This window comes from Athene cunicularia (genome assembly GCF_003259725.1).
Source record: "Athene cunicularia isolate RWA chromosome 6 unlocalized genomic scaffold, athCun1 chr6_part1, whole genome shotgun sequence".
Taxonomy (NCBI): domain Eukaryota; kingdom Metazoa; phylum Chordata; class Aves; order Strigiformes; family Strigidae; genus Athene; species Athene cunicularia.
The window spans coordinates 24,180,514-24,206,108 of NW_020799105.1; the positions used below are offsets into that span (position 1 = coordinate 24,180,514).

The 25,595-nt window shown below is 41.8% G+C and overlaps 1 protein-coding gene across 4 annotated transcripts in view; it reads left to right on the plus strand.

Annotated features, from left to right (window-relative positions):
• PTPRE (protein tyrosine phosphatase, receptor type E) overlaps positions 1-25,595 on the plus strand; it is a 95,373-nt gene that overhangs the window by 1,912 nt on the left and 67,866 nt on the right. Inside the window, exon 1 of one of the 4 annotated variants that reach the window (XM_026851409.1) lies at positions 13,624-13,661. The exons of the other annotated variants lie outside the window; for them this stretch is intronic. Coding sequence (XP_026707210.1) covers positions 13,639-13,661 — 23 coding nt within the window. The 5' untranslated portion in view covers positions 13,624-13,638. Of the gene's footprint in view, positions 1-13,623; positions 13,662-25,595 lie in introns of those variants that run through there. 4 annotated transcript variants of the gene reach the window in all.

Genomic DNA, 25,595 nt, shown 5'->3' on the forward strand with positions numbered 1-25,595 from the left:
TTTTTTTTTTTTTTTTTTTTTTTTTTTTTTTTTTTGAGATGCAGGTCATTTTCTTAATGCCAGACCAGCTTATCTACTGATGGTGCACCACTGTATCTGAAATGTTAAGTCAAAACCAATTCTCAACACAAATGAAACCAGCTAATGTAGTGTCAATGTCCTGCCAGACGGTAAAGCAGAAAGTAAAAAAGGGAAATAAATTATGCAGATAAATAGCATCACAAGAGGGAGCATTGAGTATAGGGTTAGATGATGGATGTTGTTTGAGACTGTTTTGAGTGTCTGTCCGTCCGTGAGCTTTCAGCCAGGATCAAGTCTTTAAAATATCATCTAAATGAATGAGGAACCTTTATAATGTTGGATCCTATAGAGGGCTAAAATTATGTCATGGTCTTGTGGTCCAGAGATCCAAATCCAAATTATTTCTCCTTCCAGCCTTGAATACTATTAGCAGGCATTATTTCGTAGATGTCTTTTAAAACTTTATTTTAAAATATTGTTTCATGTTAACTGAATGGCCCAGGGCAGGCAGGGATCCCTCGCTCCAGCCTAAAGGGAAGGACTTGAACGGCACTTCAGCACAGCGGTCCAGTTTGATGCTGTCTGGGTTTAATTTAGCAGATTTGGGGCGTTTTCTAGGGTTATTTTTACAAGAAAAGGAACAACTTTCTTATTGGGAATGTTGAGCAGTTGTTACTGCGCGTGGGTGGGCTGTGTCTGGGCGATGTTACACTTCATTTTGGCTCATCTCTTGGGGGATACCTTCTCTCCGTTTATGTCTTCGGTAACATGTTTACTGTTAGCATTTAAAAAAAAAAATCATCTGGTTTTCATTTTCCTTTTACAATGTTTCTGCATAACAAATGGAACAAATTTATTGCATATTCTTGCTGAGTTAACCTCAGTTCCCAGTAACCCGTGAGGACCAGCCAGGAGCCAACTTGTGGACTGTGCAGACTCTGTTTCAGCAATACTTGAAATAAAAAGTTGACTGATATTGTGAAATAATGCATGATATTGTGAAGATACAGGGTACGTTGTTGCATGGTATTAAGGCACTAACAGGGATAGATACTTGGGTTAATGTTGTGGCATTCTGTGCTGCTTCCTTCCGAGGCTTAGGCTATGTACTCTTGAGAGTGTCTCTGACGCTGACCTGGTGGGGGTGGTTTGTGCAGAAGCTTTCTTATATTTTTGACTGAGGCATAAACTGATCATTCCTGGTAACAAAATTATATTTCTGTTGTTCGTGTCTGTTAGAGGAACAAGGATAGCTGTCAGATAGGAAATAGCCATTAAAAGAAGAGGTAAGAGCTGCTGTCAAAATTCTTTTTCATGACTACGTACAGAATTTGCCATGTGACCGAAGGAATCTCATTGGCAAATGGAGGATTTGGAGAAGAGGAGCTACAGAAACATGCTGCTCCTTACAGTAAACACAGGAGGAATGAAGAGAGAAAAAATCTTTCCTCAGATGCACCAATATATTTGCTGCCATCAGTAAAAGTGACTGGGACGTCTTTCATATTGTCTCCAAAAGATTTTTTTTCTTGAATGTAATAATTAGAGGAGCTTATGACGACTTGCTAATAGTCCTCACCTTCCAGCGTTTGTGCCATCATTTCACTTCTGAATGCTCTGGGCTGGGATGTGATTCTCTTCGGTTCCCCCCCCCACTCCCCACACCCAGCTGTGGTGTAGCTACTGGGAAGCTGCTAAACTGGTCTTCGCTCTGAGGCTTTGGGTTCCCGAGGGCCCTGAATTTTAGGTTGAGGGATGAGAACAGTCAGAGGTCCTTAAAACTAGACCCTTTGGGTTTCTGTCCCCCTGAAACAGATCTCCCTGGGAGTTGTGGTTGCAGTAGGGGCACTTTACACTCTACAGGGAGATGTAAGAGAGGAATACACGTGACCCAGGAGACTGAGTGTTGATTTTTTTCCACATCTGTGGAGTGTGGACAGACATTCTTGTGTAGCCCATAAGTCTGTTGAGCGCCTCACATCTTTTGTTGCTGGTTTGTGGACCTGCCTGCCAGGTCCCGTCGCCATGTCTGTCCTTCCTGTAGCTTCAACCTCAGAGCAAGAGGGAAAGAAGAGCACACGAGCAGGAAAGGCCTTTCTAAGCTGATTGATTTCTAACTCTGTGATGTTTATAGTTGAATTCATCTGTATAGGCCTATCTGGCCACCTGTATTGGAGGGAAAGGTTCATCTGAAAGACAGGTACTGTTATTTGAGCCTTTTGAAGGCAACCAAGTTGAAGAGGGTGTTTTCTTCATGGAAAAATAAGACTGTGCCAAAAGCTGGGCATAACTCCATTATTTAAGGAGTGGAAGGGACTGGGGCAGCAGAAGAGCACATGGAGAGTCAAGTCTACCCCTTGACTTTAAAACCCTGTCATGTGTGGACTTCACTCTGGAAAAAAAAATGTGTGTAATACATGCATTGGAAGTTATGGGACTCTGGAGGTGGCAGGAGTCACTGTACTGGTCGTCATTCTTGGCCTTGAACAGCTCCTGGAGATCTCAGAAGATATATCGGTGTTCATTATGTGTTTTCAGCTTGGAGTTGTAGAACTCCTCCCTCCTCGTGTTTTTGCAAAATAGTGAGAGTCCATGTGAAATCCTGTATTTTTGAAAGGAGATTTATATGTTTTTATTTCACTCTCCCACCGGTAGTTTTTGTTTTGCAACTGGATTTTGGGTTGTTTATCCAACCTTCAAACATGAACATCTGACGTGCTCCTGGAGCCAGTAGTAATAATGACTTAAGGAAGAACGAAGGTCACCATTTCTTTTTGGATAATTGTATGGAAAAATAGCTGAAATAAGCAAAAACTGATACAAGTTTGAGTTTTCATCTCCCACATTAGGCAAAAGGTGGTTCAGAGTTTCTACAGGAAGGTCTTAAGATAGCAACATCCAAGCCCCTGTAGGACGCATCCAGTATATTCAAATGAAGGAAATTTTGTATAAATCATGAAATGCTCTCTGAGGGCAGTAACTTGTATTTATCCCCTCAATGTTACAGAAAACAAACTTGGAACCAATTTCTGCTCTTTAAAGCATCACTGTGAGTCTCTGGAGGATGCTGGCCTCCTTCCTGTGCATGTAGAAGTCTCCAAGGAAAAGTCCTCTCCAGTCGACTCAATCTGTGGAGTTGGAACTTTCTTCTGCACTAAGGCAGAGAAACAGTTTATTTGCATCGCGTTTATTCTAAAGCAGAAGAAAAGGCTATAGGCCAATTTAGCATCAAAGCACATTTATAATGAAAATTGGCAATTCAAAGGGGAGGAGGTCACGTCTCCTGTACTGCAACGTTAAATGACAAAATAGTTCCTTGAATCTTACAGATTGGTTGTGGAATGGTTAAGGTGAGGCTGTGCTAGAATGAAGAAGACGAAGGTGATGTTTAAACGTTTCCTGCTGTTGAGGTATGTGATTGTGAGAATCCCATTGTGATAAAACTTAATGCCTCAGAAACTGGAGATTGTATGTACTTATCTGGAAGTTACCTTTCTTTCAAGCTGATAAAATTCTGAGGAGACTGAAAATAGGAATTGCCGTCCATTGAGTTGTGTCATCTCATTTGGAACAGGTTTTCTAGGCTCTAGTCGATGGAAAAATATATTCTTTAAATAATATTTAATGCAATCTATCATGTTCATGAAGTAGAGTTGCATTATATGGGCTGTGGAAGAGAGAACTGAGGGAAATAACTCTTACCAGTGATCTGGTGGTGTGGATGCTGCTCCCAGGCCAAGTGTCTGCTGGAGCAGACCTGACCTGGCAGTGCCGGTCTCCAGGATGGGAGAGGGGTTAATTAATGTTCTCTTTGCATTACACTGGAAAAAAACTATTCCCATATCTGTGCAAATGGTTCAGGATTTACTTGAGCACCAGACAGAGATGACTGCAGGACCTGCGAGCAGAGCCTGCGTTTCCTTGGCTCCACAGAGGAGCTGCTCTGCTTGGCATGGTCGGTCTTTCTGGTCTGTTTATCTTCCCTTTTGCCCACAGGGAGCCATTCTGTGAAGGAGTTTTTTGGACAGGAAAAGTTACAAACTAAACAGAGACAACAGACAAAGGCTGAAGTAAATGAGCTAACAGTGTTCTTGTTTTGTCGATTTGAATGAAGGCTCTTCGGGTTATATGAATGTCTTCTTCCAGCAAAAATTGTTAATCGGTTTCTGCCTGTCCTCAGTTACTTATTCATGCCCCTGAGCTGCCACTCACTGAAGATGTGTAATGTTGTTATTTGCGGGCTGTAAATCAGATCAGGGAAATGTTTCCTTCTGCAGGGCTCTTTTATTTATCTTTTATTTATTTCTTTTAACCCAGATAGTTTCTCAGGCTGGCTTACAGCAAACAGTTATGCCAACACCAGGGATGGTGTGGTGTGGAGCGGTTGAGGTTCTCAGCTACGGAGGGAGGAGAGAAGGGACGAAGGGGAAGAAAAAGGAGCCTCTGATCTTGGATATTGTTTTTATTGCTGTTTGTATTCATGCACGTGCTGCACTCTTTGTTTTTCCAGTGCTGTGAGCTGTGCTTCCTTTCAGCCTAATGTTAAAAAGAAGGTCCCCCATGGTTAGATGGTGTTTTAGATGGCTACGTCGCAACTGGTGGCCGTGTCTTAAAGACGCCACGCAAAGACAAAAGTAAAAAGATTGAACAGGAAGAATAATAAACTAATTATTACTAAATCAATATGAAACGTGACATGGAGAGCCATGTTTCTGTAAAAGCACAGATGGCTGTGACAGAGCTGCCCTCTCCTCGGGCTGTGGCAGTAGGTGCTGTAGCCAGGACTGCCCTTAGGGTAGAGGGAACTGGCATTGCCCAAGAACTGAGATTCTGACTTAAATTCGTGGCTTCCCCTGGATGTCCCAGTTTGAGAGCACACTCTTGTACCACTCAGCCTGTCAGGTTTGCACTTCCTGTGACACTTCTCTGATTGTCCCAGGGGGAAATTGCCTTGCTCTCCGTAATCCTTTCAGAATGAGCATGTTATCAAACCCTAACATGATTTCCGGATGTTGCAAAATAAGGTTGTTTTCAAGATCTATATTGCCACATATTGATGCAGAGTTTAGTCATCAAGTTTTGCTTCTGGTAATTTGTTAAATAACTGTTTAAAACTTCAATAACAAATACATCTGGGCTATTTAAAAAGGGAAAAAAAAAAAATCTCCTATGTCCTTACAGAGATAATATTTCATATTATCTTCTTCAGAAGTACAATTTATCCTCTGACACAGAGGGTAAATCCAGAGCTTCTAAAGCAGAACCCTAAAATGTTTGCTGCAAACACACATCCCTTGTTAACTAGTATTTACATAAAACATGCTGACGCCACTTTGGGGAGATTGAGTAGGATGCTTTCTCAGCTGCTGAAATTTGCACACGAGATGGAAGATGTTTTGATTAAAAGAAAAAAAAAAAAGGGTTAGCTGAATATTTTTTTCCATTTATTCCCATGTGTCAAAATCAAAGCAGAGTTTCTCCAGGCGTTTTGCCCATTTTTCTTTTTTTGTTCCTCTTGTTCAGATGTTTGGATTTTTTCCATCAAGGTTGTGATTTGGGTTGTTTTTTTCCTCGTAATGGAGGAATTCAATCACTTTATGAGATAAATACATGTAAAAATGCCTTTTAGACAAAAATGAACATAATGTTACCAGTTTTAGTTTCCTGCTTATTTTTAGTAATATTCATAAATTCTTTTATTTATTGGTATAAGCAGTGGTGAACTAGGGGCAGACAGTAGGACACCTGTGAGACTTCACCAAGAACGTCCTCCTGCTGTGAGAACTCCAATGAAAGAGATTACAGTTATAAGGCCTATTTTACTTCTACACATTCTTTTACCTTGTGAGTTTTCTAACATGAAGCCCCTTCTGTGACAACATTTTAGTATGTGGTTGCCTAGTTTATTTTTGAGTCGTATTTCAAAAGCTTCCTGTCAAGGAGGAAAACTCCAACTTTCTTAATCAGCGTTGAAATGACTTCTTAAAAGCATAAAATAGAATCTTATCTTTTTTTCCCCTGCAGTGAGGAAAAACATTCCCTTTCTCATTTCTTTGTTTTTATTTGCTCGTGCTTCTGGCCACTCAGAAACTAGAACAAAATCTTTTTTTAGAAACTAGAGCAGAATTTTCATAATAAACCTGATCTTGTGCAGATTCAGAGCCTCCTTCGGGGGGAAGGATGCTGGAATTAGGGAGAGCTATAAGCAGTGTAATTTCAAGGATCCATATTCTAAAAAGTCTCCATGGATTTGCTACTACTGCCTGGATTAGGAAGCCCTTTAATTTGCTTTTAATTAAAATGATTTTCATTTATTCTGTGCCTTCTTCAAAGGTCCCAAGGCACCTTACAAACTTGTGATTATATATATATGAAATGCAAAATCCATATTCATGTGATGCTGAGGTTTCACGTTGAAGTATGAAAGTGAGTTTTACCCTCCTTTTTTCTACTAGCATTTTTAGAACCTCAATTCCCCATTACAGTGCACCTTATAAAGCACTGTACATCTTTGATCTCAATGAGATTGTAGTCCAAAGTGTAAACGTTGATCTTCCATAAATATCTTATCTGAATAATATATTTGAATAGCCAAGGCTTTCTTTTTGCCACCTCATTAAGCTGGAGGAAGAAATCATGTAAATACCTTTATTTTGTAACAAAAGGAAATGCACCTATGCCGAAAATTCCCAGCCAAAATGCTATAAAAATGATATATTAAAATGGAAACTGTTACATAGCTCCTATGTGTAGTTAGTTTATGCTAATTTTCTTTTAAATAGCTGATCTTATTACAATGTAAATATTCAGAAGTGAGGAAAAACCTTTCCTAAAGATGACTGTACTGCACTACATTTTACTTGTGTACTCGACAAGAATTACTAAGGGGAGACCTTCCCATGTTCCACTATTTAAAGGGTGGCTACAGAGCAGATGGAGACTCCCTTTTTACAAGGAGTTCCGTGGAAAAGACGAGGGTGGTGGGTTTCTGACTGCATACGAGGAAAATTTTTCACAATGAGAACAATCAGCCACTGGAATAATCTCCCCAGGGAAGTGGTGGGTTCCCCCAACACTGGACACTTCGAAAGATTCAGCTGGACGGGGTGCTGAGCCAGCTTATCTAGGCCGTGCTTTTGCCAAGAAAGGCTGGACCAGATGCTCCTTGAGGGCCCTTCCCACCTGCTATTCTATGATACTGAAGCACAGAGGAAATAGGGTCATCAGCAGGGAAATACCCATATTTTAAATTATTTCTGTGGTGGTTTTCTTCTTTTTGGTTATTTGCTGTGGAATTAAACCTGATGATCAGCACAGAAACCTGAAGAAGTCTAAGGAATCATATGGATAATGAAGTCTTGGGTGGGAATTTGATGCCCCAGCTAAGATGATGGAGCCGGTGCTGGGAGAGAGGAGCAGGAGGCTGGCAAGAGCAGGGATCCACAAATGCTGAATTTTTCCAGAGACTGGAAAAGTTGTTTTTATGTTGGTTCTTTTGGTTTTGGAAGAAGCATAAGATATAGTAGCAGAGATGCTAACATTTTTTTTTTTTTTTCCATGCTCATTAGTTTAGACAGCTCTGCATTAATGTTGGGACATTTTGTAACGACCCACAGTCTGCTGGAGGCAGAAGTTCTCAGTGTGCTTTTGCACGATGTAGGCAGTTGTACAAATTTGGTAACTGTAACATAAGCTTTTAATATGTGGGAATTAAAATGGAGAGACAGAATAAAGTCCTTAAAACAATTTAGACATATTTATTTAATAATAAAATTGTATCTTGAAAAAATGGGTCTTCTACTGTCAAGGAAAACCTGAAACTTTCACTTGTTTATAGAGCGCCAGAAATTTCACTGTTCAAGTTCGGGTAAGCAAAATGCCGTTTTTGACATTACACTGTTGTTTGAAGATATTACACCAGAATTGTGAGCAGCATATTTTCTTATAATACCGTTTTTGTTCTCGAAATGAATCCAGCAGTGTTGGTTTCTACGGAGGAGTTATTCATGAGGAGTTCACAGAACTTGCTGAGGATCTGGGAGGAGGGGACATGGCTGTGCTCAGCAGTTTGACTGAGGATGGTATTTTCAGGGGTTTAATTTGGAAAGGTTGGAATCTTTGCGTGGATATCTAATATACAATCTTTTAAAAAAAATGATGTGATTCAATTCTGTAGCTGTTGGCAGTCATCTGCCGAAGCTGTCCAGGTAGGGTAGAGGTGGTGCTGGTGGAGGCTGTGGTTGTGTAGCAAGAACTGAGTGTTCCCAGCAAACAGACAATTCAACTTGCAGGATTTCCTACCCTAATATGTGAATTTTTGAGTTTACTGAATTCAGTTTGAGGATTGTGGGTTTTTTTTCATTTGTTTTTCTTCCACCATTATTTCCCAAACATCTTCCCCATCTCTTACTCTACAGTCAAAACCATAAAGTCTCAATATTATTTTCTGGTAGAACCAGTAAATAAACGTGACTGAACACATGAAGGCTGGTATTTGATGAAGCATTAGTGAAACCCATTGTGAGGTAAAGCGTCTCCTAAGGGCAGATATGCCACCTTCTCCCTGCTGCGTGCTCTTCTGGCCTCTGTGGTTTACGGTGGCAGAAGATTTCTGGTGGTTTAAGTCTTTCTTCAGACCTGGAGTGGCTTGTTTCCAGTAAGAAGTTGCTTGCAAACTTTGGCCTGAGAATCTGTGAATTTTTGCTTTCTGGATTCACATTAGGCAGTAGGAAAACTGTATTTTAAAAATACAGGTGCATGGTAAAGCTGAAAAGGCCTTTCATTTATTTTTTTTTCTTGCTTTTAGTTGACTCTTACCTTGAATAAGATGTTTGACTGAATTAGAAAGATAGTTATAACCATTTTATGAAACAACTGGTTTGGGATTGTGTTCATTCGAGACCAAGAAACATTCTGCTGCAGGGTCATTTCTTGTGAAATTGGAGGCTGTTAAGACAATGGACTTTGCGGCAGCTCTCCGCATACAGCTTTATGAAGGGCCAGTTTATGCATTTGTGATGAAAACCGTAGCAGTTGTGTACTTTAAATGACTTTGTGAGCCATCTGTGTTACATCTACTGTGCTCTGTTGTTTCATTTAGGCACAGATGTTAGAAAAATGACTGGAGTTATGTAAAACTCCAGTGCAAATGGTTATTCTCTTTGAAATGAGGATGGTGTCCCCTTATTTTGACTCTGGGGAGGTCAGATGAAATGGGCTTCCTAGAGGAACATCAAATACCGCAATTTGCAGCTGAGTGTGACCCCACATGCTTTGTGAGAGCTCACTGCTCTCTATCCCTATAGTAGTGCTACCACCATGTGGCATCGGTGTGAATTATGATCCCCAGAAAAGTGGCATTTACGCTGTGTTTTGCTGCCCGGGGAGGGTGCCAGCATCCAATAAAGGACCATCATGATGGCAATCCAGTTGAAGAGACGTATCTTGCTTGTCCTGATGTGCTGCTTTGGGTCAAAAGGATGTAGAGAAGTGACTGTAAATTCTACAAGTTTAATGAACAGCCTTAAAGGCTTCCCACAAAGCAGCGTTCGCTGCTCCTCAGGCAGTGCTGTTGTATTTTGAAGGCGAGGGGAAGGCATGCGGAGGTAACCCCTGTAACTGCTGAGGGTTTTGGCCGGGTCTGCTCTGGTGCAACTTCACCTCTTTGTTCAGGATTTCTGATCAGGAGTTCATCTCTTGAGTTTATCTAAAGCTGGATATGCAGGGAATGCTGCAAAGTTGCTGTCATCTCATATGTGCATGAAAGGAAGTTCCTTAATGAGCGCAGGGTAAAAGTAATTTTCATAATTGCTGGTCTAAAATAAATTTAGGAAATACTCATAACTCCGACAGTCCCTGGAAAACCTAATCTAAGGCCCAGCTTTCCACAGAAGATTGGACCAGGTCTCCACAGCTCCTTGCCAACTCCAGCTTTCCTACTATCAATTTTAAAATCACTTGGTATGTTTCTTTCTGGACTTGCAGCCTTTTCAGTAGATGTAATTAATTAATTTCAGGTGGAGAAGGGTGCTTAAAAGAAGCCTTGGGGAGGCACATTTAAACTTGTAGCAAGCATTTGTCTTTTTTTGGGAGGGGTGGCAGTGGTGCACATGCTTTAACTCAAGTGAGTAACCAGCACGTCGGGAATAAATACGGTCGCACACCCATCAGTGAACATCTGAGTTGAGCTTTCTTTGTATTTCTGCTGCATTGAGGTGTAGTGATGTTTGGGATTTTGCCTCTTGAGTGCTTGTGGCAAATGGGCAAAACATCAGCAGTTGAAGTCTGCTGAAATAACTGCAGGTTTTAAAGTGGTTTATATTCATCAAGAAACAATTTTTGTTGTGTGGTTGGTTTGTTTTTTTTTCTAAGGTGTGGTACAGGAGTTGGATGTTAGTTAATGTTGTTCTGATTTTGCATTGTGTATACATCTAAAATGTCCTAACAAACATCCTTTGCACATCAAAAACATAGAAGACATGCAAAGCCTGACCTCTGAACACAGTGGATTTTTCCTGTTTACATTGGCCAAGACGCTTTAAAAACAATTATTTATTTTGTCATGAAGACAGCTACCAAATAAGTTCACATCTGTGGAAGCTCATCTAACGTAGTAAAACTCGGCATGTTCTGCGTGTTCTTGTCCTTCCAGGAGATCACTCAGGACTCTTGTGTGATACCATCATCTTGTCATTGGAGACACGTGGGATCAAAATGAAACGACTGCTACTGCGCTTTATCAGGGAGCAAACTCTGAAGTCAGGTTTGCCCATCAGCTGTTCCTTATTTAATCTGAACAAACACGAGAGCAAAGGTCTTTATACATCATTTTCCACTGGAGACTGTTCAGCCGTGTGTTCATATGCAAAATCTTGGCCAGTGACCTGGGTGAGGGGATGAAGCACATGCTCAAGGGGTTGGCAGATGGCCCTGGTTTGGGAGGAGCGGGGCTGCTCTGCAGAGGGACATCAAAAAGCCTCCAGGCCCTGGGCAAAGCCAAGTGCAAGGGCACAAGGACATGAAGCCCAGAGGAGAAGCCTTGCAGGGTGGGACTGAGCTGCAGTCTCCAGCTACTTGGAGGAAGGGGATGGAGAAGACAGAGCCAAGCCCTACACCAAGGTGCAGAGCGCAAGGGGAGGAAGCAGTGGGCACAAGCAACTGGTTCTATGAGGGGGAAAAAAACAAAAATTCTCCATGAAGGTGGTGTGCAGCCCAGGAGCAGGAGTGCAGGGGGGCTGCAGCATGCCATCCTCTCCTCGAAGCCCCCCCAGTACGAGCACACGTCCCAGCAGCCTGGAGCTCAGCTCTGCTGTCAGCAGGAGGTTGGACAGATTGACCCTGAAAATCCTTCTTGGCCTAAGTTATTCTGTCTCCTTCAGCATTGACGCCCACCTGAAATACTTGCCAGAAGCTGTATGTGCTAAGTGACTGGTTACTGTTAACTGGGAAGTAAGAAAAAAATTACTTACGAAAGAGAGTTCACATCTGTGTGCAACTCCAGCTGCACTCAGGTATATACAGTGGGATTCCAAAACGCTGGAGATCCTGACACTTTTTATCATCAATCTGCTTATTTTTTATTATTACTATTATTATTTTTATATATTTATTATAATTAATACTTATGATTAGTCTAAGAAAAATGGTTAACATTTCTGTTAAGAGGCTGTATTGACAGGATAGGGTAGCTCATCACAGCAGGTGTTTGTGCTGTTCTGAGGGACTGCACTGCTTTAAAACATACTCTGGTTAGAGTTGTTAATTGAATTATATTATAAATAAATTTTCATGAAGTAAGTTTACTGTTATGCTTTTTTTTTTTTGAGCCGTGCTGTTAGCTGGTGTAATACTGGAAATCCGAAACAATTCTGTTGGTTCAGAGGAAAGTAAAATTTGACATTTATGTAATGCTTAAATTATTAATGCTTCTAACAGACTACAGGGCAAAGTGAGAGCTCAGCTTAAATGTGAAAAGGGTTGTAATCTGTCTGGTGTACTTAGTGAAGTCAAAGCAGTGTTACAGACCATAGTGAATGGTTTTAAAGAAACTGAGAGGTGAACCCATGTTTCAGGGTTTAAACTCCCAACAGGGGAAGTTCAGACTGGACATTAGGAAAAAAATTTTCACAGAAAGAGTGGTCAGAGAGTGGAATAGGCTGCCCAGGGAAGGGAGTCACCATCCCTGGATGTGTTTAAGGGTCGTTTAGATGAGCTGTTGGGGGATGTGATGTAGGGGAGAACTTTGCAGAGTTGGGCTTATGGTTGGACTCGGTGATCCCAATGGGCTTTTCCAACCTGAATGATGCTGTGATTCTGAGATTCAGTCATCAGAAGGTACCATGTTTCAATATCGGTCACTCACCACCACCCATCCTCTGCAAAGAGCTGATCTTCTTGCACCATCCCCATATTTATATCAAAAATAATGCTGTTCCTAGCCCATTAAACCAGGATGTGTAACACCAGAAACAGTTTGTAAAGTAAGAAAGATAGATGTTTATATAACCTTGTGTGGTAGCTGAGATACATGTATGTATGCATATATATTATAGTATACATAGATGTATTATAGCTCTACATATATAAAAGGTAATACACAGTTCTACTCTGCTTTGAATTTTCAGTGTTGAAAAGTCCGTTTTGGTCAAGTTGGTACAGTTATGTCTTACAGTACCTCTACTTTTGTGGGTTTTGTGATGTATTTTGCCTGCGTGGGTGAGCATGCACTAATTAAAAGTCATCGAGGGGTAAAAGTCTTGGATCTTTAATGAGTTTCTTCAGATCTTTTTGATGAAGGGTTCCCCTCTGAAGGAGGAAGCTCTGCAGGTATCAGAAGTGTCAACAGAAAATGTGTTTAGATTTAGATCTTCATAGAAGGAAGAGGTTGAGATGCTGCACAGAAAGGTATGCAGATAAGTTTCGAATTATATTCTGCTGAGGGAATCATGCTGTTTTAGAAAGGCTTTTGATAATGAATGAATCACTGGAAGATCTCCTCTAAATATTGCCCGAAAGAGGCCACAGAGGTGTTTCGGTACCAGTGCTGGGAGGTGGAGGGACACTGGGCTACAGCCGTAGCTCTCAGCCACTGCAGCCAGCTCCCGTGGGTGCAGTGTGTGGTTTCACTGAGCGCCCAAACCTCTGCCTTTCGGTCCCAAATCACTCTGCTCCGGAGAGCACATGGCAGCAGCCTGCCTGGGAGCCTCCTGCCTTCCATCCATGCCTGGGCAGGTAACTTTGCAGATTGTTTGGGTTTCAGGCAGCACCCTGAGCCATCAGTACCCCCCGGGTGCAGCGGGTTAGTTCTCAAGGATAGGTAGAAAACCAGGGGCCTTTGCAGAGCCAACAACATCTTCTCATGATCTTTTTATCCTCGTGAGTTTAGAGACAACCAGTTGCATGTATAGTCAACATTTTCCCCTATTTTACCACTTTGCATTGGTCATGATTGAGTGGCATGATAACCGTCCCCAAAATCTGATCAGGAAATGTGAACTTTGTCCAAACTGAAAAATTTGAAACCTGCAGATTTTGTGACCTCCCTCTTTATCCTTTTTCCAGAACCCTGAAAAATGGCATTTCTTTTATTTATATTGTCCAGCATCAGTGCAGCTCCTCATGAAACACTGTTGTGAAAACCAGTAAGTAGAGCAGGAAGAGTAAAGGGCAGAAAAAGTGATTCACCTACTGGCAGCTCTTCAACTGTGTCCTCTGGTTAAAATACAATGAAGTCAAGAATTTCAGTTTTACATTTTTCCAAAAATGATGTTTAGGATGTGTCCTCCATCCCAATATTATTCTTGATGATCAGTGTTTGTGAAATAAGGAGAAAAAAAAAACAACAGTGTCTTGCCATTCCACCTCACTTCACATTTTTTTTTGTCAATACAGGTGAACCAAAAGTTTTGCTTTATTACTGAGGAATCTAGTTGGCAGTTGTTTCGAAAATACTCCCCGAGGATTCATCTTTCACTGGCTCAAAAACACTTTAAAGAAGGCATTGCCTTATCTCAGGAACGCATCTTGGAAAGTCATTTAGTGAGCAAATTGCCAGAATTGCAGTTGCATTGATCTGCTGTTGAGAAAAATGCTGATAATGGACTGATCTTAATCATGATATCAAAATATTGGTTCTGAGCTATTAATTAGCATGCTGTGAAAAAAAAAATATATATATATATATCTATCTATCTGTTGTGTTTTTTTTGGTTTTTTTTTTTTTTTTTAAGGAAGCAACTTAGGCTGATCTGGTTTGCTTTTCATTTTTAGTTAATGCCTTTAGTTGGTTCCCTGAAAGAATCAAAGCTTTGTGCCTGTGTGTGTGTGAGAGGGAAAAACAGAATTTCTAGGGTGACAGTAAATGAAAATACTAAAGATTTTTCCAGAAAAGAAATTTTGAGGTAGATCTCAGGATTTTGTGTAGCTTTGTTGAACGATTTTTCTCTTTCCTTCAACACCACTGTTTTCCTAAGAGTTGCCCACCGGTGACAGCATGTGCTTTGCTTTTAAACCTGTCGTTAGCAGGAAAACTCCTGCCTTAGTCTGTCATGGTACATCTGTGTTTTATTTTGCTGACTTGGTTAGAGCAGGCGATGACTGAGCAGCCAGGAGATGCAGGAAGGTGATTGAGTTTGGCTTTTTCCATGAAGTTTTAAAGCTTTCTTGATGGTTTTGGTGACACCCGGAAATCTGCTGTTCAGACACGGAGGAAGCTCATTTTATAGGAGGTTTATGACTTAATTTGCTTTTCTCTCACACTTTCCTTTGTAGTTGATCTACTTGATCTATGAACAAAAGGTCTCTTGGAAGCCAGTGTGTCTTGATTTTCTTATGTTGTTGGGTTTTGATTTTGTTTTGAAGCACTTTTCCGCAGAGTACTATTAACCTAAGTGTAGTTAACATCAGTTTTGTTGATAATTAGACTTGGGTCTCTGCTCTCCAGCAATTTTTTTTTCTTTTTTCTTTTTTTTTTTTTAAAATCTTTGTGTAACTTACTGCTGTTAATACAGCCAAATAATTAAGACAGTGAAATAGGTGAAAAAAAATCAGTTGGAGCCTGGAAATGAGTTACAATCCCATTATTTTGTCTCATTTATTTTTCAGACTATGGTTCTTCCATGGCCTTTGAGGAAAGGTATGCGGTACGTTTGAGTATGAAGGGAGAAGCATTGAGGATAGAATTTTTTTCTCAGAATTGCTCCAGTGCTACTTCTGATAAGGCTAAGATATGTTTTATGAAAGAGCTTACTTGCATTAAATTGTACATTAATGACTTGAGCTGGAAAAGCAGATCATAAGCACAAAATATGCATGCCCCAGGGCAGGTTTTTATAGCTAATGCCTGATGTGATAGGAAAGGAAGGGATATGTTTCAGACACAGACTGCAGAGCTGCTTGTAAATGCAGCTTGGTTCCATTTCTCTCTATCACTGAAGTATGTTGCATATAGGATATGTGTGTGTGTGTATATATATATATATATTTTTTTTTTTATTATTATTTTATTTTTATTCTCTCTGTTGAATAGTGTGTGAGATGGAGAGAAGCCCTCAGCACCCTGGCAGTGCCTCCTGTGGTCTCTGGGATAATTCTTACCAGTGCAGGAGCGAGTGGTTCTGCCAGGCGTGCTGTGCTTGGAAGTATACAAGCACATTATCCTGGGGTTTTTTGTTGTTGTTTTTTTTTTTTTCTTTCTCAGTGTAAAGCAGTTGACTTCAACCTAGCAAAATCAGAACTACCTGTTGTTTTGCAGCTGCTAGAAAGATTTCTTGAAAAAAAAAAAAAAACCAACCAAAAAACAACAAAAACCAACTCTGGTCTTCCATCTAACGATGCTTCAAGTTCCTCATGAGTCTTACTGAGACTTCATTAACTCAAGTTTATCTGCTGCCTTTCTGAGTTTTCCGCAATTATTAATTGCTAATGTCGAAGTAAAAGACCTTGTTTTTGTTACGTGAAACATAGAGTCCCACAGAGCACATGGGTGAACTCTTAGCTTTCCTCTTCCCATCACCCTGCTCAAAATGAGTGTGAGTTACACCATCGCTTGGTGGGGCTTCCCGGAAAGCAATTTCCTTGCTTTGGGACATCTAATAGGCTTTAAATTAGCTTTTCCAGCTCACTGAGTTCAGCTCTTGGTTCTTTTAAATGCCTGTGAAGAGACAGTTCTCTGGAGCCTTCTGGACTCTCAGAATATAGTTAAAATTACATTGACCTGGTGATAAATACCTGGTTTACTGCTTCCTGCTATCTCAAGCTTGTGCATCTTTTTCAAACATGATTTTTTTCTCCTTTTTCCTTCATGTGAGATGTTCCCTGACACGTATGAAAAAATAAAGTAGTTGGAGATGGGATTTTGAATATAATCTCTTGCAAATATGTTGCAGGAACCCCCTTTAGGGGGCAGGGAACTGTGTTAACTGGGTTTGAAGAAGTTGAGCCCCAGTTTCCCAAGCTGGGCTTTCCCAGGGCAGGGGGGAGGCAGCTGGCGTGGGAGCACGCTGACAGTGCGTTTGTAGGGAAAAGGGAAAATTGCAGAAAAAAAAAAAAATCCTGCAACTTCCCCTTTCCTCCTCCCCCAGCATTTGTAAGTAGGGTGTGATGAGACCAAGGACTGTATATTGAAAATTTTGTTTACCTGTACCACAAGGAGATTTTCTGTTATTTCCTAAGATAGAAATATGTGACCAGGTTCTCAGTAGCTGCTCTGTTGAGTAAAAGAGGGGATTTCACTTTGTTGTGGCTTCAGCCAGTCATTGATCAGCCTGAATGTTTCCTTTTCCAGTCACAGGAGGGAAATTTTGATGTTATACCGTGGCCAGTGCGTCTCAGGTTATTCCATTGAATCCGTGGGATGAGCACTTATCACATGCTGAAGCCGTGAGCAAAACATTCAGCAATCAGGTTTTCCATCACCAGGGTGGGACTATACAAGCACACTGAATTTATTCTATAAAAAAGCTCACCCTTTTTTTTGGGTGATACACTCCGAAAGACGAGTTTGACAGCCAGCAGCATTCAACTGATCTGAAAAAATGGATCCCCTGGGGCAGTGGCGTTTGCTCTTGCGCAGCTCTGCATCAGTTGGAAAGCAGGTAAATAAAAGGAAAATAAAAATTATCTGTTTGCATGAAGTGTGCCTGTATTTCTAAATATGTGTCATCTTTGGGAGCACAGAGGGAAAATACAGGAGACATTGCGTGTCTCGTATTTTGCCATGCTGGGGTAAACCTGCCCAAATGCTGTGGAAGAGGAGGGCACGGCTGGGGGTGCAGGGAGGTGACGAGGGACCGGAGGGACAGTGGGAGCACGTCTTGGTGAAATACAGCTCCACAAGTGCATTTAGACTGAAGCACTGAGAATGAATCAGAATTACTTTTAGTAGGCTCAGCCGTTGCTTGACCTGAAATAATCTCTACAGGAATATTAAATTAGGAAAAAAAAAAAAATGAGGGGGAGGAGTGTAGAACAGCAAACTATGGATTACTTAAGTGAAAAGAGTTGGAAAATACAGTTTGGAGGATCTCCTTCCTTACTCTCTTGGGCCTGTATGTTTTTTACCCTAAGATGTACATGTGTGTGTCTTGTCTCTGTGAAGCTGGTACTGTGGCTTGGGCTTAAAAATACGGGTGTATTATTTGTGCTTGAGTGACTGTGGTTCAGAATGTACCAGGGAAAAAACCAAGGTTGTGTTCTGTGGACCAGGAAAATGGAGAACTAGGAGAGTATTTTAAATATTCACTGCTTTGAAAGATTTGTTGTTTTATAGAAATTCAGTTGTTAAGTGTGGTAGCCGATTACTCAAAATATAAGATGAAAATGCAAACCAACCAAATGAAAGAAGTGAAAATATTAGTACCGGTGCATTTGTAAATTATACTGCTTTCATACTGCAGATTTTGATGATATTTTAATCCTGCTTCATCAGAAAGGGTTATCAAAAGGAAGTAAGGTTGACTGGTTTAGTTTCATATCCTCCGAAGCTAAAAGTGTCATTTAAGTAATTTTAGGGTCGTTCTCTATCTGACAAATGAAAATTAAGCATTTATGTTTCTGTAGCCTAAGGCAGTCTGGAAGTTTTATAGTTGTCTTATTAAAAAGTTACTGTTTAATTAGCTCTATCATACCAGCAGTGTATTTTTATTACAGCAGATGTAACATGCTATGATGCTCCGTACTTGTAAAATTGCACTTCTAGTCAAAATTCAAATTCTTTTCCAAATGAAAAGAAAATTCATCTTCTGAAATGGGCCTTGAGGTGTACGGTATCTCTGCGCAGGTGCTTGGTTGTTCTGCAGGTAAGCGAAAGTCTGGAGGGGGGTGAATTTTGGAGTAACAAATTATTTGTGTCATATTCCCTGGTAAAAGCCTGTGGGCAGCCATGCACCGTGCAAGCACCAAGGTTGGATTAGCAACCCCAGCGTGTACCTACCTGCTGTGACTGGGACCTTGGGACCCCTCAGTGTCCCCAGAACCCCTTGGGGAGGGATAGAACCAATGATATCCAAGGCCAACGGCATCCTGGCTGGTGTCAGCCCTGGCGTGGCCAGCAGGGACAGGGCAGGGATCTGAGCCCTGGGCTCGGCACTGGGGAGGCCGCCCCTCGCTGAGGGGGTTCAGTTCTGGGCCCCTCACCCCAAAAAGGCCATTGAGTGACTCGAGCGTGGGCAGAGAAGGGCAACGGAGCTGGGGCAGGGTCTGGAGCACAGGTCTGCTGGGGAGCGGCTGGGGGAACTGGGGGGGTTCAGTCTGGAGAAGAGGAGGCTGAGGGGAGACCTCCTGGCCCTCGGCAACTCCCTGCCAGGAGGGGGCAGAGAGGGGGGATGAGTCTCTGGAGCCAAGGCCCCAGCGCCAGGCCCCGAGGGAATGGCCTCAAGCTGCCCAGGGCAGGGTCAGGCTGGCTCTGAGGAAGGATTTCTGTGCAGAAGGGGCTGTTGGGCGTTGGAATGGGCTGCCCAGGGCAGGGGGGAGTCCCCGGGATCCCTGGAGGGGTTGAAGAGTCGGGCTGAGCCAGCGCTGAGGGATCTGGGGGAGTTGGGAAGGGTCAGGGGGAGGGTCATGGTGGGGCTGGAGGAGCTGCAGGGGCTTTTCCAGCCTCCGTGAGTCTGGGATTCTATGGAGCTAATCCCAGGAACCTCGTTTTGTCTCATACTCCTCCCGTGGTGTGAAACGTGCTTTTTTTACCCATCCTTGTGTGTCCTCCCCAGCACACCCCTGCTTGTGTTTTATCCTCAATGTTTAATGTGAAATACAGGGCCCAAACGTCACCTAAGTGAAAAACTGGACACGGAGCCTGTCTGAAGCGCAGGGGAGTGTGTGTTTGTGCCTCCTCCACGTGAGGCTGGGCTACCAGCAGGTTTCCAGTAAGCAGAAACAGATGGCTTGGGCAGACGTAGAGCTCTTGCCAGCTTCCTTTTTCCAGCACATGCCATAATAAACACTGGGGCAGAGAAAAAAAAAATATTCTTTTTATTAAGAAAAAAAAAAAATCTGCCCTTTCAGGGAAAAACTAGTTTTAGAAAGGGAGGAGCTTTCCTACCCCGTTATTTCAGTGGACGCTGCTGGTGCTTGGCATGGAAGGGGCAGGACATGTGCCTGCCAGACAGTACCAGGTTGTAGGTTCTGCTCTTGCTGTTGGGTTTGTGAAAATAAAGCTTGAGGTTTTGGAACTGAGTGTCCTGTACAAATGCTGGATTTTTTTAATTTTTTTTTTATTAACAAACTTCCAAAATAGAAATACAATTCTCTTTGATCTTAGATCCAGCATACAGTCTTGAGTCCAAAAACCTATTCCCATGGTAATAACCCACATTTGACCAACGGGTATTTTCCACCAAATAGTATTTTTGGATGAAATGGGCCAGCATTTCTAAAGACGATGGTCAAATCAACAACTTTGTTATGTGTTTCACTTCAAGGATATTCAAAAAATGGGACCCTCTTCTGTCATTTCTACACATGGTGTCTTAGAGACAGCTGTCAAGGTCTGGTGGGAAAACACTCTGCCTTTTTTAATCCCTATCCTCAAAGAAAAAACATTTCTTCATGCAAAAATCCAATTTAAAGAGTAAGGAATAGAAATAAATGATTATAGGTAGTCTTGCAAAATTATATTTTTGTGAGCTATAAAAAAATCCGCTCTAAATACTGGGAGCAGCTCTCAAAATTCGCTTCTGCTGAGTATTTCCCCAGAGTATGCTTCTATATTATTGCTACTATTATTGTACTATTAATCACATACCATTTTTCTTCTGTTCCTTAGTAAATACGTTCAGGAGTAGCAATTCTTTTTAATACCATGTCTTGAAAAGTATTGATGAGAGTTTGAATGCTGACTGGCTCTGGAAGTTCAGTTCTTTGCCAGGGATTTAAGATACGTGTGCATTTTGTCAACGGTAATGCCATCAGGAATTCCAGTGACAATTTTAAAACACATTAAATAATAAAATATCAGTTTATTATGCAGCAAGCCTAACAGTAAATGCATGCCGTTGTTGACACGAGCTGTCACTGGAAAGCAAATATTCTTTAAGTTGGTTATTTGTAGGCAGCAGAAGTGATGACAGCAACCTATAGGAAAATCAATAGCTGGATTTTCCATCAGGCCAAACTACTCCTGAATGAAACCGCTTCAAATTAGCACGTTTGCTCACTTCTGTGTTAATTAATATTGTTGAAATCTGAGTAGAAGAAAAAGGGAGTTCTGTATTAATTGTGGATGGGACAAATGCAAGCGTAGGAGTGAGGGCTGCTGGTGCTGCGTTGGGGAGCATCAGTGTTTCCTACCCCAGCGTGTTTCAGTCGTGGGTGTCCAGGAGGTCAGCCCCTGCTTGTGATTTGGGGAAGATTCATCATATCTTCAGTTATTTCTCATCATATTTTCCCAGTTATCATACATCTGCCAGTTGTCTTTCCTTTGTGATACTTTCAAGCTTACTTTATTGGTTGAAATTTGCTGCTTGAAATTATCTGACGATTAAATGCTTGAAGTCCAGCCCCTGCCAACCTCCTTCTTGTCTCCTTCCCCCCCCAAAAAAATAAAAATGTTGAGGACTTAGGGGGAGTTAATTCATGAGTAAGCAATGGTGAATTGTAGCCTTTTGGCCTTGCCTGCTAATGCTGCTGTGGGGAGTTTTTGTACAGGCTGTGATTTTTTTTTTTCTTTTTTTTTTTTTTTTTTTTTTTCTTTCTCAATTTGAGTTGAAAACTGACTTTAAGCCTCTGATGCAATGTGGTATTCGTACCTGGTAAGGTCCCAGAGGAGCCACCAGCCCTCCTGCTGGTGCCAGAGTTGCCCTGTTTTCTGTGCTGGACTTTTTCTTTAGTGGATTTTCCTGATTTTTTTTTGCTTCAATATACACAATTACAGCTGTATCTCAGAAACCGTCTGGCATCCATCTGCTCCCATCCAGCGCAAGGTTTTCCTTCTCTTACTCTTCTTTACATGTCTTGGAAATGTGGGGGTTTTTAATTATTTCACCCACTCTCTTCAAACCATGTTTGAGACAAGGGAGGCAGTGGTTTACTGCACTAAGGGTCAGGCAGAAAAAGGAGCTATAGCAAAAGGAAAGGAGAACTGTCATTAATTGTGGAAAACAAGTGCTTATTGAAGTTAATTGAAGTGTAAATGAACTTGTTGCACACATTAGCATCAGTGAAACTGAATATGCTGTTTGGTAATTGCAGTGGGGGCAAGCAGCTCTCTAGATCTAGACTGCTTCAGATATTTTTAGTTGTTCCTTTAGTCATCAGCTTCCACTTTTGTCTGTTCCAGGCACCGGTGGGAAAATACAGCAGCTCTTTTCTCCAGAGGGTCACGTTGTTCTGAGGAGATACGATTTCTTTCAGTTCTTTTTTAGCATAAAGGGAAAAATGTAGCGTTTTGAGCTCTTAGAATTATGCTGGTGAATACTTACTCCCATCACAAAGCCGTAATGTTTCTTCCTCAACGTGTCAGCTTCTTGAGGATTATTAGAAAGGTGTTAAACAGGTCAGAGTTTGAGGTGAAATAACAAATACTGCTCATGATAAGCAGCTGAGTATTTGATGCATTATCTTCCATCGGAACTGCAACATTGGACAAAACATGAAGCAGCACACCTGGGGATGTGCCTCTATTTTCTAGCAATCTGCTGGGTTTTGTACTGAATTGGGTAATTACCAAAAGTCTGGGCAAACTACACCATTAGTGGCAACTTCCAGTGAATGCTGGAATTGCTTTAAAATGATTTTACTTTCAAAACTTCTCTGGGTGAGGCCAAATGTTATCTCCAAGAACTGCCTGGTTTATGGGTCTCCGTGTGCTTCTGCCTTCTTGTGTGTCTCTTGAATGCATTAAATGAAGCAATTAGATTATAGGGGGAAAGTGTGCAGTGAAAATGTTATAAAGGTTGTAAAACTCCTCCTTAGCTACTTTCTTTCTGGAAAGACATTGTCTTAATTCTTGAGGAGTCTTGTTAACTGGAGGCAGGAGTATGGTGCTTTCCTGGAGGTGGTGGCATTGACGGAGTGTAGAAGGGAGACTCCGGAGGAGGGAATTGTTCCCGAGAGCATCTGCAGACATCAGGGAAGGATGTGTTGACCTTTATCTTCCTTCCGTTGTTGACTTGGACTGTACTCATCTGTGTCATGTGCGTGGCAGTAAAAGCTGTGGTGGTGGTGGTCTGAGTGAACTTCTACAGTGAACTCTGCTCATCACAAGAGTTTGGTTCAAAGAGCAGTTGTATGTCGCAGGTTTTTGTAGCTCTTTAGATCTACAGGTCAATGTTAAGGTGATGAAGAGGAAATTCAGTATTTTTGCAGAAAAATCTCAGGAGCTTGGACTCTGGGGTCAAGCTGTCAGGGCTGAAGCTCTCCCTGGCTGAAGACCGAAGTGGTGCTGTGGTTCATGCACAGTACAATACTCTTTACCATTTTTAAAGAACTTTGCTGGTTTTCTCCACATGAAATATTTCAAAATAGCTTGAGGTTGCTATGCCAGTTAATTAAACCCATACTGACTATAATCAGAAATGAATGGAAGCAAACATCAGTCACAGCTAAACCTGTGCTGGTATGGAGCAAGAAAATGGCAGAAACAAAAATTCACCATTTCCCCTGTCAAGCTGCAGCAGTAAGTGAATATTGTTGATTGTGGGCCAAGATCTAAAGCAAGCTTTAGAGCTGGCAGGCAAAACTGGGGTGAAAAGGGGACTGTCGCACAGAGAATAATGTACCAGGTGTGTTGAAATGGTATAAACAAGGTCTGGAGGAAGCAGAACCTTTCATTTCCATCTGCTCTTAGTCTGTGGGGTCAGAAAAGACCTTGGTATTGTAAATTAGGGAATATCTGCCTTTCAGGTGGCTGTTCGTGACAATCACCTTTGTACAGTGTTTGTGTCCGTCAGAAAATCAGCCGTAATGTCCCCGTGATGCGCACTGATGTGGACACTTACTGTAACACAATCTGTGCACAACAGAAATACAAATCAAAAAATATTACAATGACTACAAACTAACTGTCTGGGTTGGCACTATTTGAACATATGTTTGCTGTCAGCTTGGCTTGCAGATGAAAACCTTAATGTTTCAAACAAACTGGCTCTTGTGGGCTCTGTATGTTGAGGGGAGGTGTAACAGCCCCGAGAGCTGTGTCTGTGGTCGGATTCAGCAGCAGGATTCTTGTTTCAATGCTGGGAATTCATCTTCCTTTAGCGTCTTCAGTATTTTCCCAGTAACAGCTGTTCCACCCTATGACTACTGGTGTATGCTTACATAATAAGCTTACATATTATTATTTAATTATTTGTAGTACTGCTGTATTACCCGGTTTGCTAAGCATTCCGCTTTAGGCATCGCGTGAAGGCGCAGAAGTGGTTTTGCTGAGCAAGATGAGGAGGGGTTTACGCCGAAGCCCAGCCAGGCGTCTGCTCATCATGCTGACAGTGCTGGATGTGCAGGATAACCTAAATACACAGTTTTAGCCAGCTTCAACTGAATTGATTTGACCTCTTTTTTTTTTTTTTTTTTTTTTTTTTTTTTTTTTTTTTTAAGGGAAGGAAGCAGCTTTCTTTGTTGGTTTTTATTTTCAGCCTGTCTGTTAAGCCCTCTCACATTTGTATTCAAAGGGCATTACGTTTAAACAGTCCAGTTTGCTGTTACGTGGCAGATTGGTACAAGTGACACGTTGCTGCAAGGAACCACACATGCAAACCAGTTCATTAAGAATATAGAATCAGGTTTAAAATCATTAGGTATTCTCCTGATGGCTCCACTGGTGTCATGACTTCTCACTATTACAAAAGTAAGAGAACAAAAGTGAAAAAAACCCAGCTTGTTGATGGCTTTTTGATCTGTGGGGTTTTTTTGACTTGTAAATTAACTATGTCTTGGCACATAAAATATTTTAAGTTTGGCATCAGGATTTGTTGAAGTTCACGCTTAGTCTGACAACTTAATAGAATATTTTCTGTTGGAAAGGTGTGACTCTGGGATGTAAGCTACTTTGTGTTGTATTTTCATTTTGGGCTTTATAGTCTGAAACACGAATAATTTCTAAATAGTGGGTGGAAATGTATGTGTGCATACAGACAGGCCATGGATCTCGAAGCAGTCGTACTTGTGGGATGAGAAAGAGCCATTGCAGCCTCATTATCTGTTGTCCCCCAGAGATCCATTTTCTCCCCGCAACGACTCCTTCAGGAAAGGGCAGCCCTTTTGTTTGGGGAGTTGGGGATGTTGCAGAAGGGATGCGGCCCTCTCCTCTGCAGAACAAGTCGCTGTCAGGATGCTGCAGATGTCTGCCCCGGCTGTGATTTGTAACCTGCAGTTTGCTGCTCTCGCCAAATATTCCCATTTAAGAGCAGATAAACCTGTCAGTAAGTCAGACTGCAGTCTGCTCGTTTCTCTTCCATGGGGGATAAAGTCTGTTTCGAGAGTGCCAACCCCTGTTTTACTCTTCCAGAAGCAAATGTAGTGGCCAGCTTATAGGAGGCTTTACTTCTCCTGAGTAAAGCTTCATGGGTGATGGCACTTTGTACCTTTGCCTGAATTTGAGTTGAAGCTGCTGGTCCTACATGAGACCTCTTAGTAAGGGGGTCCAAAGTCTTCTGAGAAAATGTGCTGCTTAGGGTGTGCCAAAAGCAAGCCTGACTGGAAGTTTACACAGCATGAGTAACGTGACTATGTGCATCTCTTGTTCTGATTCAGCAGTGACTTTGTGGGAATAAATGGAGAATGTTCTCCAGTAAATATTTTATGCACGTCCAAGTTGTGAAGAACGACAGGAGCGATGCAGACCTTGTCTTGTCTATGAGAAACTAGGGTGTAAGAAGTGGATGGGAGTTAGTTTCATTGCTTTAGAGTTTTAGGAAGATGTTCCTACTCAGAGCCTATGTGAAGCTGCTGGAGAGAAACCTCCAGTTAACCCATGCTGCAAGGACAGAGAGTCCTGCTTGGTGACACTTCCCCTGCCATCTCATGGCTGGGCTTACAGAATCCCAGAATCATCCGGGTTGGAAAAGCCCCTGCAGCTCCTCCAGCCCCACCATGACCCTCCCCCTGACCCTTCCCAACTCCCCCAGACCCCTCAGCGCTGG